At 45.2% G+C, this 13,393-nt stretch overlaps 1 protein-coding gene across 4 annotated transcripts in view; it reads right to left on the reverse strand.

The window, feature by feature from the left end:
• Positions 1 to 5,320: 5,320 nt before the first annotated feature.
• Arih2 (ariadne RBR E3 ubiquitin protein ligase 2) overlaps positions 5,321 to 13,393 on the reverse strand; it is a 52,683-nt gene continuing 44,610 nt past the window's right edge. For 3 of the 4 annotated variants that reach the window (XM_036192577.1, XM_036192578.1, XM_036192580.1), the window contains 7 exons: positions 12,632 to 12,682; positions 12,517 to 12,538; positions 9,641 to 9,792; positions 9,149 to 9,292; positions 8,035 to 8,103; positions 6,010 to 6,146; positions 5,321 to 5,801 (listed from right to left, as the gene is read on the reverse strand). In XM_036192577.1, the coding sequence (XP_036048470.1) occupies positions 5,777 to 5,801; positions 6,010 to 6,146; positions 8,035 to 8,103; positions 9,149 to 9,292; positions 9,641 to 9,792; positions 12,517 to 12,538; positions 12,632 to 12,682 (600 nt within the window). In that variant the 3' untranslated portion in view covers positions 5,321 to 5,776. The remainder of the gene's footprint in view (positions 5,802 to 6,009; positions 6,147 to 8,034; positions 8,104 to 9,148; positions 9,293 to 9,640; positions 9,793 to 12,516; positions 12,539 to 12,631; positions 12,683 to 13,393) is intronic. The other variant, XM_036192579.1, reaches the window with a different exon arrangement.

The raw sequence follows: 13,393 nt of genomic DNA on the forward strand, positions 1-13,393 counted from the left end.
GTCCCAGCACTCAGAAGGCAGAGGCAGGCGGATCTCGGAGACCAGCCTGGTCTCCAGAGCGAACTCCAGGAGCTACATAGACCAAGTCATTTCCAGCACAACAAAACCTCTCATCTGATCTCAGTATTTGTAAGAATACTTCCAGGTGTGCCGGGAATGACTTATGGTTGTCACGCTAAGGCTCTGAAATTCCCAAGAAAGAGTAACCCCATAGATCTCAGATAACGATCACTGATTTTTTTTTTTTTTTTGAGACAAGGTTTCTCCGTGTGGTTTTGGTGCCTGTCCTGGATCTCACTCTGCAAACCAGGCTGGCCTCAAACTCAGAGATTCGCCTGGCTCTGCCTTCTGAGTACTGGGACTAAAGGCATGCGCCACCGCCGTTCGGCTCAATCACTGATTATTTACAAGAGATTACTTGAAGGCCTAAACAGCTATTGCACTGGAGTAAATTTTCTAATTTTTCTACTACAAAAACAGGGATGCTATGGTACCAATCATCACCAGTATTCCTGCATCTTTATATGGAGTGGGAGCAGAGATCTCTGGTGGCATGCCTGGTTTGCCAGGTTGTCCCTACACAGAGGCAATAAGGACATGGCCTCTTCCCCCAGAATTTATTTTTTTAAAGATTTATTTATTTATTATTTATACAGTGTTGTCTGCATATACACCTGCAGGCCAGAAGAGGGCACCAGATCTCATTATGTATGGTTGTGAGCCACCACGTGGTTGCTGGGGGTTGAACTCAGGACCTCTGAAGAGCAGCCGGTGCTCTTAACCTCTGAGCCATCTCTCCAGCCCCAGAATTTATTTTTTAATGTGTATGCATGTGTTTGTGCACACAGTGGCTTAGGATTGATACTAATACCTCCCTCCATTCTCTCCACCATATTCACTGAACAGGCTTTCTCACTTGAACCCAGAGCTCACCAATTAGCTGCTCTGGCTAGCTCCTTGCTTTGAGGATCCTGTCTCCCATCTCCTTAGTACTGGGATTAGAGGTGGACTGCAATGTCTACTCTACATTTATTTAGGTGCTGTGGGCCTGAACTCTGGACCTCAAGCTTGTGAAGCAATCACTTTACCCACTGAACCATCTTCCCAGCTGCCTAGAGTTAATTCAGGAAAAGGAGTGTAATTGCTGCTACAATGTTTTAGTCTCAAATCTGGGCGTGAGTTCCCGTCTGTAATCTGGATACTCTGGAGGTGAAGGCAGGTGACCATCCTAGGTTACATGGCAAGATCATGTCTAAAAAAGTTTGTGGTTTAAACAGACAAATCCCTGGGCAGTGGCGGTGAATGCCTTTAATCTTAGTACTTGGGAGGCAAAGGCAGGCAGGTATTTGTGAGTTCAAAGCCAGTCTGGGCTACAAAGTGAGTTCCAGGACAGTGAGGGCTGCTGCAGAGAAAAACTTTTCTGCCAATTTAGGAACATTCAAATTTCTTAGCAGGGCATTCAAATTTCTTTACAGGGTAAAACATGCCTGTAATCTCAGAATCGAGAACTCCAGAGCATGGAACTTTAAGTTCAAGGCCTGGTCTACACAGGAAGTTCCAGTTTTCCCTGCTCTAGTTGTCTTTGAATTATTCAGGTCCAAGATTCTTCTGAAAAAATTTTACTTATTTTTATGTACATTGGTGTTTTGCCAGCATATGTATGTATGAAGATGTCAGATTTTGGAGTTATAGAAGACAGTTGTAAGCTGCCACGTGGGTGCTAGGAATTGAACCCGGGTCCTCTGGGAAAGCAGTCAGTGCTCTTAACTGCTGAGCCAGCAGTTAACCCCAAGAAACCGATTTCTTTTTTGTTTTTTATTTTGTCTTTGGAGACAGGGTTTCTCTGTGTAGTTTTGGAGCCTGTCCTGGAATTTGCTTTGTAGACCAGGCTGGCCTTGAACTCACAGAGATCCACCTGGCTCTGCCTCCCGAGTGCTGGGATTAAAGGCGTGCACCACCACCGCCTGGCCCCATTTCTTACTGTAATACAGACAATTAACAATTAATAAAAAACTATAGTTTTCAACTGTTGATGAACACCAACCAAAAGAATTGCCATTTTAGCATGGCTTTTTTCCCCCTTCACCCCTTTGAGACAAGGTCTCACGAGGTAACCGCCCAGGCTAGCCTTGAATTCGTGATCTTCCTGTCTCAGACTCCCAGGTTCTGGGATTACATGTGCGTGTGCTACACCTAGAATTTTATCAAAGATACTGTGACTTTCAGACAGTTATAGACCATATCCTTCTAGCCTTTTAAAAATTTCTAGAAAAATTTGTGTGTTCTGCCTGCCTGCATGCATTTGTGCATATGCATGCCTTTGCTGGCCAGAAAAGGGTGTTAGGTGTCCTGGAACTGGAGTTACAGACAGTTGTAAGCCACTATGTGGCTGCTGCGAATTGAACCCAGGTCCTCTGCAAGAGTAACAAGTGCTCTAAACTGCTGAGCCAACTCTCCAGCCCCTTAAAACTTTGTGTGTGTGCATGTGCACTATGTCTGTATACGCCGTGCATGCCTGGTGCCTGAGGAGGCATATGGGTGCTGGGAATCAAACCCAGGTCCTCTGCAAGAGTAACAAGTGGTCTGTCCAGCCCTTTAAAACTCTTTGTATGTGTTTGTGTTATGGCAAGTGTGTGGAGGGCAGAGACAACGTGCAGGAGTTTCCTCCTCCTGCCACATGGAACCTGAGGATCTTACTCAGCTGTCAGTGAAATGCCTTTACCCACTGAACCATCTTACCTGGGGCATTCTTTGTGTACAGATTACCAAAAGCAGTGGGAATGACATGGCACTTTGATGCCCACTGATTTTCGAGGATGGCCCTGTGCTTAACTGGTCTCAGGCCTTGCTGCCTAGTGAATAAATTCACTAGTGGGGGTTGGAAAGTTGGCTCAGGTGTTAAGAGCACTTGTTACTCTTGCAGAGGACCTAGGTTTGATTCCCAGCATCCACATGTCTCCTGAGGCACCAGGCATGCATGGATTATACAGACATAGCACACATGTACACAAAATATCTACATGCACGTAAAAACATCACTAAGTGACCAATTCCTTCTGTGTCCCTTGTGAATTAAATAAAGGCACTTTTAGGGTGGACGTCCCTTCAACCCGACTATGTACCCAGTACGAAGCATAAGGGCAGCACACTTGAGGCCAGGACAGCAGTGTGGAGTATAGCCCACCCCAGTGCCAGTGTCCATCTTACTCTGCAGTTCCTTGCACTAATGCCTGCTTACATGCCCGACAACACAGATCAGAACACAAACCCATTTCTGGTTTTTGACCTGAGTTTTGTCTTTAACTTTCAAGAGCCATAATGTCCTCTGTCATATGGTCTGCACCTGCTTTGGAGGGACACAGGTGTCTTTAAATAGTAGGGCTTAGGGCATTGCTACCTCAGTCCCAAGATGTTTGCAGGGAATGGCTCAATCTCTCTCTAAGGAAAGGAGACTTTCAAGTTACTCTTTTTCCTTCTGCAGGGAGCACTCAGATCTGCCTTCTCCCCACAGGAAGAAAAGCAGTGCTAAGTCTGGCTGGGCTCTCACAGCCCCTGGAGGAGGGGGAAGAACAAAAGGCAGCTACCACCTACACACTTTGAAAGAAGACTCCACACATTTTTATACTCAGAAACTTAGTTTATTTTGAATAAACCACTCAACTTTGAGCAGAAGACATTGCCTCAACTTTTCTTTGAAGAAAACCAAGGACCTGGTCAGTTCATGGAAACACGTCTTTTTCTACCCTTTGCAGGGCCAACACCAAACCAAACCATACCCCTGCCTGACCTTTAAGATGTCCCTGATAATGTTTAGCAAAGGACGGCCACTGAGGGCACCAGAGGAAGGTCTCCATGGTGAAGTACCACCAGCTATGGCTGGCAGAGCTTCCCGCAGTGCCAACAGTCAAGGTCACAGCCTGAGTAGGAGCACAGCAGCTATGCAGTTGAGAAAGCGCCCAAGGGGGTTTAGGCTGCAGAGCTGCAACTCTGGTCCTGTGTCATGGCAGTGCCACTGATGGAGAGGTCTGTATCAACACAGAGTTCACATGCCACTGCTGGGCCCTGGGGCAGGAGTACTCCTTGTTTACAATTAGCCCCCACTATTACTTTGGGTTCAATCACTATATACCAAAGTCCTTCTCCCAATCCACCCCACCGTCTCTCACTTGTTAGGACAACATGAAGAGACAAGATCTGAGGAGGTGAAAGAACGTGCAGCGGGCCACATACCCCAAGAGTCACAGCTGTCAGTGTCTTGAAGAACAACTCAATTTTACAGCTTTATGTGGTACCTAGGTAATTGCTGACTGGAGGTGAAAATGTATGACTATCAAAGAATCTGCTTCATAATAGTCACAGATTTCTCTACAGGCTCTCCTAGGAGTTCAAGGAGGCCCTGTCAAGTATAGACAGCTCTGCCAGTCTCAGAGGGGAGGCACTGAACAAAGCCGTGGAAACCCCAGAGATCACAGATCTAACTTTTCAAGGCCCACAGGACCAGGTTCAAGACAGGAAGGACACCAGGCAAGCTGCCTGTTCCCTTGCACTTGACTGTGCAAGAACTGGTCCTTTCCTCTGGCCAGCCCCTTCTAGTAAAGGAACTGGGACCACAAACCAGGGATTCTCCTGGCCTTAGACTCCCAGACCCTAGAGATGGGGTCCTCTGACAGCTGCAACTAGGCAAGGGAAACACACCATACCCCGGAGCAGCTTCTGGCCACACTCCAGGTTAACATAAAAATAACTTGTGCAAACCTAGCTCTTGAGTCACAAGGCCCATGCCCTTGAAGGGCCATGCTAAACTCTGACCCTGGTGTTCACAAGAACTCAGTAAGACAGTGTCAGACATGGCCACATGTGACTCTAGTCAGAGTACACCACTTGAATACTGGATCAAAAGGAACAACCAAAGAAAAGGAAACTTGTTTAGGGAATGATTCCTTTCAAAGGTGGACTCTTCTCTTTATGAGACAAAAGGAAGCGCCAGGCTGAACCAGTCTCCCAGTCGGGAGGTGCGAAAGCCCACCTCTGCTCTGACGTGAGTTCTGGCTTGGTGGCCCAACTCTGCTAAGCCTCCCATTCAAGAATAAAAGCAAGCCCATAGAGAGACCTTGCTCTGCTCTGTGCCCTTGCTGCCCAGCTGAGGCAGGAGTTATAAGTTCCCCACCGTCTGCCACCCATGCTCTTCCTTTGGGACTCCAGCCATGGTCAAACATGATGCTGGAAAGCAGAGTCCACCCCAGGGACCCCGGCAGTGCAGACATTCTGAGGTCGGTGGGTGGCAGCATCAAGTTACATTCTAAGTAAAATAGCTAGAGGGTAAACACGCCAATGCCAATTTATTTTCAAAAGGGCTCTGTGTTATCCTATGGTTTGCCTTCTTTTCTTTGTAATCGTAAACCTTTGAAAATTACATAAGTTGTAATGATCTAATACTATTAGAAGCCATTCAGAAAAAAAAAAGTTCCCTCCCTCCCAATAACCATCCAGGGAGAATTTAAAAGTCCTTACTAGAGACCAGTTCACCATGGCCTCTACCCTGGTAGAAACAAAAAGCAAAAAGATGAGGAGAAAACAAATTGACTAAGAGGTGTGTTGCCAGTGTCTCTCAGGAGTGGGGCCCTGGCTGTTGCCTGGGGTCATGAAAGGCAGAGTCTGCAGCATGCAGTACGGTAGCTGGGAGGCCTCACAGCTACATCTTCCTCACCCCAGTACATCCGCAGCCCTGCTTAGGTGTCATGAAAATCCTTCAGCAGGGTTCTTCTCCGCTGCTCTGCTATGTGCATTTGGTTTTCCAAGTCCTGACAAAGGACATAAAACAGGTGTTCACAAGTCCCCATGCCAGGAGCAGAGGAACCAAAGCCAGAGCCATTGTATTGGGCTCCAAGGAGTCTAAAAAGAAATGGATCTTCCACCCTCCACTGCAGCAGCTTTAAATCCCATCCCCAATACAACCACCTATTAATACGATACCCTTCCCTTCCCTGCAAGAGGGCAGAAGGCACTTACCCCTCTGTCATAGCTGTCCGCACGCTCAACTTTCCACGAAAGGTTTTCAATCTCAGCCTCCAGCTGAGCCTGCTGGTATTCAAACTGTATGGGCAGAGCAGGAAGGTCAAAAGGAGAGGGCTGTAGCCGGGCAGGGCCTGCAGATGGAGGGCACACGCAGCACCTCAGGCTCGGTCAGCCACCGACAAGCCTGTCACTGTCCTCAGAGCGCCTACTACTCTATGCCCGGAGCAGAGAACGACATCCACAGAGCTTCCAGAAGAGGACCAAACAGCAAAGCAACATTTGCCTTCTAGCACTGAAGGATGGGGAGAGACTTAAAGCCAAAGGAAAAGATGTTCCCAAACTACTGGGACACAGATGCTGCAAGAGTGAAGTTAAAAGGGACATTCTCAAGACACTGTATCCACTAAACATTTTACTTTTACCCAGACATGTAGCCAATCAAAAGTCTGAAAATCAGGGCTAGGGATGTATCTCAGTTGGTGAAATATCTACCCAGGATGGACAAAGCCCTGGGTCCAGTTCCCAGCACTGTATAAACTGGGTATGGTGGCTCATGCCTGCAATCCCAACACTAAGGAGTATCAGAAGTTCAAGGTCCTCCTTGGTTACCTAGCAAGTCTGAGGCTGGCCTGAGCTATATGAAACCCTAACTATAAAATAACCAACCAACCAACCAACCAAATGAAAGAAACCCTTTGAAAAACCAAACAATTTGGCCTGTGTGGTAATACATGCCTTTAATTTTAAAACTTGAGAGGCAGAGATAGGAAGAGTTCATGGTGCTTAAGATACGTGTGTGTGTGTGTGTGTGTGTGTGTGTGTGTGTGTGTGTGTGTGTATGTGTGTATTTTTTTGAGGCCCTACCTCAGAAAAAAATCAAATTGACTTAGTAACCATACACCTGAGGAATAAAACGTTATACATAAAGACTTTTCTCAGCCTCATTTGTGCTGGTGAAAACGGAAACAATTGTCATCTCAAATGATGATACATTAAGGCAATATATATGAAGCATTTATGAAGCCATTAAAAAAAAGAAATCAATTTGGTAAGTGGTGACAGCTATAATAATGATAAACTTGTAACAATAAAATATTGTATGCATGTATCTTTGTTCAAGACAGGGTTTCTCTCTGATAACAGCCCTGGCTGGCTGGAACTCAGGATCTGCCTGCCTCTGCTTCCTGAGTGCTGGGATTAAAGTCTCATGTGCCACCACTGTACCTGACCATATTTTTTTTTTAAAGATTTATTTATTTATTATGTATACAGTGTTCTGCCTGCATGTAGCCTGCAAACCAGAAGAGGGCACCAGATCTCATTATAGATGATTGTGAGCCACCATGTGGTTGCTGGGAATTGAACTCAGGACCTCTGGAGGAGCAGATAGTTCTCTTAACTTCTGAGCCATCTCTCCAGCCCCTGATTTTGTTTTTTGAAATAAGGTACTGCTATGAAGTCTAGGCTAGACCAAAACTCACAATCCTTCTGTGTCTGTATTGCTAGAATTATAGGTGTGTGAAATCATGTCTGACACTGGGTTTTTCTGATGCTGGGATGGAATCCAGGATGTCACATGAGCTAGGCAGGTGCTCTTCCATAAAGCCATACTCCTATAAGATTAATTTTAAAGGCTAGAAAATGCCAACGGTGATGTTTTTTTTTTTCCTGGTGGGATAATGAATAATATAAATGCATGTTTTCCACATTTAAGTGATACATAGATTACTTCATCACCAGCAGAAACAGCCACATCTAAGAGGAAGAATTGAAGGAATAAATGGCAAGTATAATGTAAGCATGGGGATGGGGATGGCCACTGGCTATCCAAGTGGTCACAGACTTGGAGCCAATTGTATCAGAGGTCTATTTTACAGATGCCCAGTGCACAAATGTATTTTACAGTAAGACAGTTTGATTCTGCTCTCCCAGGGACCAGGTCAGGACCCTGTCCACTTGCCAAGTACTCGTAAAAGCGTGCCCTCTAAAGCTGCAGGAAAGAGTGGAAAGGCAGCTTACCAGCTTCTTCCTGGGACCAGACTCCATGTAATACGCATATGGATAGGTGTATTGCAGGGTGTATCGACACTGTAACAGGAAAGAAAAAAAGGACTTGTATCTTTCTGACCCACACCCCAGGTGGCTCTTACAATTCATATTCAACCATGCAAATGGTGATTCAAGACATGTGGATCTTAAAGCAATAGGCCAAACTATAGAGATGATGGACTACAGGAAGACATAGGGTAAACAGAAACAATGATGGTTACGGAACCACCATGTTCAAACTGATTTATTACCACCAGTTGCCTCATGATTTTTCCATCTTTAGTTGAACATTAAAATAAACTTATCTTTCTTTCATTTTTTAAAATTTTTTTATTTTTTGAGCTGAGGATCAAACCCAGGGCCTAGTGCTTGCTAGGCAAGCACTCCACCACTGAGCTAAATCCCCAACCCCCTTATCTTTCTTTTAAAAGATTTATTTATTATGTATATAATGTTCTGCCTACATGCCAGAAGAGGGCACCAAGATCTCATTATAGATGGTTGTGAGCCACCATGTGGTTGCTGGGAATTGAACTCAGGACCTTTGGAAGAACAGCCAGTGCTCTTTTTAATTAATTAAGAGATTCTTAAAAAAAACTTCTAAACAATTTATTTTTAATTTTATATACATTGGTGCTTTGCCTGCATGCCTGTATGAGGGTATCAGATCTCCTGGAACTAGACATACAGACAGTAGTGAGCTGCCATGTGGGTGCTGGGAATTGAACCCAGGTCTTCTGGAATAGTAGCCAGTGCTCTTAACCACAGAGGCACCTCTCCAGCCCAAAATATACGTATCTTAATACTTATCATGTATTTTCCTTTCAGTTATCCAGAGATGGGACAAAGGAGAAAAGACTAATTTTTCACTGATGGCAGGGGGCAGTAAAACCGCTCAGAAATGCCTTCGACATATAGAAAAGGACTGGGATTTCATAACAGGGCAATGTGCACCCATAGATGTGCACACAGAACTACGCAGGGTACCAAATTTCCCCTCCTTTCAAAGGTGGCTTCTCACCCTAATGTTTGCGGCAAACAGGGACAAGGTTGGATTAGTGATGAAGAGTAAGATGGTAGATACCTTGGCCAACAGCTTAGCAGCATTCTGCAGGTACTGCCAGTCAATCCACGTTCCCAGATTGTTCATAACCCTCTCTTGAATCTTCTCATGAATCTGATGGTATGTGTGTGCCTCTAGCTGCAAACTTTTGTTGTGGTTTTCCCACTACAAAGCAGAGGAAGAAGGAAAAACATACACAAGTCCCAGGAAGGCGCAGAGATCAAAACAGGAGTTTAGGACAAACACCCTGGCTGGTAAACCGTGCCCACACAAGTTTATCTTATGGAAAAGCCTGACCATGATCCATCCTTCAACTAAGGTAATACCAGGTCCTTTCCCATCAGCTGTGGTTGTCCTGCACAACCAACAAGCCGCATTGGACAAGAGGCAATACTCAGGCAGGTGCAGGAGCTCACTGACTTCATATGCACACGGTATCCCCAGGATCTCACCTCAGCAGGTGAAGTGGAAGAAACCTACTCTGGAGGGGCAGGGATATGATAAGACACCTACCCTCTCAAAGTAGAACAAGTACTTCTTGAGGGCCTCCCTGGCCTGGGCTTGCTGGCTCTGGTTGACAATGTCGGGATTCTCCTTGTACCGACTACACTCATAGTACTCACTGCCATGTGTCTTCCAATCTCCTAGACACATCCAGCAGAAGTCTGCACAGAACAGAAGCCAGTCATTCACCTTCACAAAACACTCCTCTGAGGAGGAGACAGAGGAGCAGATGAAGGGTTAACCCGAGCAGAAACTCCCAAGGGTGCCTCTTTGCAGAGGGAGGTGCGATTCTCATCCTTGTCACAACTGTCCTCATAGCCTGGAAGGATAGCCAATGGCCACGAGCACATGTGTTGTAAGCCTTACTGCTGACTGTACAGTCACTGGTCAGCTTGGTCAATGCCATTGTGAGAAGCAAAAATACCACACGAGCTCCCTCTGGTCATCGAGAACACACGCTGCCCATATAAATTTACTGTCCTAATTACTTACAATTCCTACTTTTCCTAAGATTTTATATACAAAACTGTAAACAAAAGCTTCTTCTGTTTTTGGTGTGTGTTTGTATCTAAGTATATGTACATACACTGAGGACAAATGTCAATTCTGAATGTTCTTCCTCAGTTGCTACTTATCATTTTATTTCATCCACTTTTTTTCTTTTTTAAGACAAGGTCTAGAGTTCATCCAAATAGGTTCGACTAGCTGCCTAGTTTGGCTGGCCAGCAAGTCCCAGGAATTACCTGTCTCTCTCCAACACTGGGATTACAAACATGTGTCACCACACCCAGCTTTGTTACTTGGGTTCTGAGGATTGAAGTCAGATTATCATATCTGTGTTGCAGCAAAGGCATCACTTACTGAGCTATCTCTCCCACCCTTTTCAAAATGTGTATTAGTATAAAATCTCTATCTACTCAATAGTTCATATGTGGAATTACAATTATATTTCTAAGTGAGGAAGGCAAAAAGAAAAAAATCTAAAGTATGCTATGTAGGGCTAGAGAGATGGCTCAGCAGTTAAGAGCACCAACTGCTTCCACAGGACCCAGGCTTAATTCCCAGCACCCACATGGCAGCTCACAACTGTCTGTAACTCCAAGATCTGACAGCCTCACACAGACAGACACCAATGTGAATTAAAAAAACAATTAATTAAATGCTGTGCTTAAAATAAAGTATGCCATGTATTCAAATAATAGTAACTGTCATCTAATGGAGAGAGGTTACCCACAATTTTATCAGATGTCCAAGATCTAGTCTATGTTCTGTTCTGTTCTGTCAGAACCTGGGAAACAGGATTTACACTTTACCCTGGGCACTGGCTCTCCAAAAGGAGTTGTTAGGACATTCTGGAGAGGGAAAGTCAAATGCAGACAGCCACAGTTGGGTTACACTGTCCCTTCCTTAATCAGTTAGGATTGTCGCTTAGGGTTGTTCCAGTAAGTGACAGAATTATACAGCAAACTGGCTGTTGAGAGACAAGGAGACGAGGTTTCTCAGGCACTAGAAATGTGTGATAGAATCTCTGCACTTTTCTTCCTTTTCTTTCTGGTTTTCAAGACAGGGTTTCTCCGTGTAGCCCTGGCTGTCCTCGAACTCAGAGAGACCCGCCAGTCTCTGCCTCCCAGGTCCTGGGATTAAAAGTGTGCTTTACTAAACCAGGGCTTCTTCCTTTTACTTTTATGCACCAGGGTAATTGCTATGAGACCCATATTGGCCTCAAACATCTGTGCTCAACCAATTCTCCTGCCCAGTTTCCCATGTAGCTGGGACGACAGGGGCACCCAACACACAACGGTTAAGAGAAAGAATTTGACTTGGTACCCTGCAGAGAGCAGCGAGCACAGCAGGAAGCTGACTACTATTCTTCTCCAGACCATACACATGCACAATGTCCCGCTCTCAGTGTGTGGTAGACTCCTCCCTCCAACACGTGCACAGAGAAAAGGAATGTGCCAGAACCTATTAGTGGTAAATCCTCAAAGAAACCTTTGATTTATCTTCAGAGGTGCTGTTCTAGAACTGTCTATAACCTTATCAAAGACACCCTGGGTTACAGAAGGCTTGTGGGAACAGCACCAGCATGGGCCCTAGCAAATAGAACTTACTGTGTGTGGTGGTACTCACCTTTAATTACAGCACTTGGGAGGCAGAGGTAGAGAGCTGAGTTTGAGGCCAGCCAAGGTTACATAGCAAGACTGGTCTCAAAATAACCAAACAACAAAGAGTCTCCCACCTCAAAAGAATCAGTCAGAGTCTCCTGGTCAGAACTGAAGAAACTGGGGGAGACTACCTGAACACACTTTCTATTTGCAGGGACTTCATCTGGCAGGAAGGAAAGAAGGGAACTAGCATTCGTAGCTGGGTAAACTGGTCCTGATGGATGGAGACCTAACCAAAAGTCCTTCTGGAAACTTCTCTGGAAGAACTGGTTTTGTAGCACCATGGCAAAGCCACGGACAGTGTTTTCTAAAAGACACCCCTTAGAGTATCTCAGATAATCCTCTTGATATGTATGCTTTGTCAAAAAGAATAAAGACACACTAAAACTTTGATTGTGCTGGCGCATGCCTGTAATCTAACCACCTGGGAGACAGGCACTGGAGGAGAGCTGCAAGCATGAAGCCAGCTAGGACTGCACAGCAAGACCTTGTCCATGAAAGACAGATAAGGAAAGATAAGGAAAAAAGAAGTACTGGATGACCGAGGAGGGTCACACCACATCAGCAAGATGGCAGTGGAATTATAAAAGAATGTTCCTCTCTGCAAAAAGCTGAAAGTTGTTCTTATGCAAGTTAGAGGACGGTAAGTGAGGGAGACCCCACTTCGCTCTGCTGTTTCATTTTAAACTACTAAGGAATGGAGACCAGGCTGGGACTCACCGTGCTTACACTTGGAGCATTGCTGTCAGAGAGAAGAGAAGAGAACACATTAAGGAAGAACACTTTGACCAAGAGCTCTGTGTCACACATGCAAATGCTATCTGCCTCTGCTCACCATGTGATTGCAGCCTCCGTTCTTCTCAATACAGATGTTGCACTTGGGACACTGAGGAGACAGAAGGGTGCCATTAAGCTCACACATCATCAGCCCAGTTCTAAGAAAAACTACACAAAACTCCAGGCACCCGTGCCCAATAGCAAGCACTTCTGGGGAGGAGTGTCTCACTTAAATGTGGCAGGTTGCTGAGGCTGGAACAGCAATTTAAGGAAATGAGGTCAGCATGTTTGGCTCTGAAATAATTTGAGACTCAGCTGAGCCCCACTAAGTCTTCTATCATCTGTCCTTGCTATATCACCACTCAGATTAAGCCCAGGCTGAGGCTGCAGAAAGCCTGCTTGTTGGGAGAACAGCCACCTTGGACGAAGTCCTGGTGAGCTCCTTGAACCCTGGCTTCTAGGAGAGGGTGTAGACACCATCTCAGAATTCCTCTCACTTGAAAAAGGCCAGCAACCCAAGGATAGTCTGACATGGAGTCTCCCATCAGTGTGAAGCAGTCTATGGATAGGTCTGAGTAAGTCAGTGAGTGATTTGCACAGGGAACAATGTATCCTTCTCCCAGGACACATTGAAGACTTAATGAATACTGAGAATATCTGGGCTTGTAGTACAGTCTTGCTATTTATGAGCTAGGTAAATTAACTATTCCACTCCCAGGGCTACCAAAGCTTGGTATATAGTCAATAAAAATTGGGTTTTTTTTTTCCTAATTAGTTCTCCTTTGGGTCAAACTTTTCTAAGTATTTTGGAATTAAAATA

This window comes from Onychomys torridus, chromosome 7, assembly GCF_903995425.1.
Source record: "Onychomys torridus chromosome 7, mOncTor1.1, whole genome shotgun sequence".
Classification (NCBI taxonomy): Eukaryota; Metazoa; Chordata; class Mammalia; order Rodentia; family Cricetidae; genus Onychomys; species Onychomys torridus.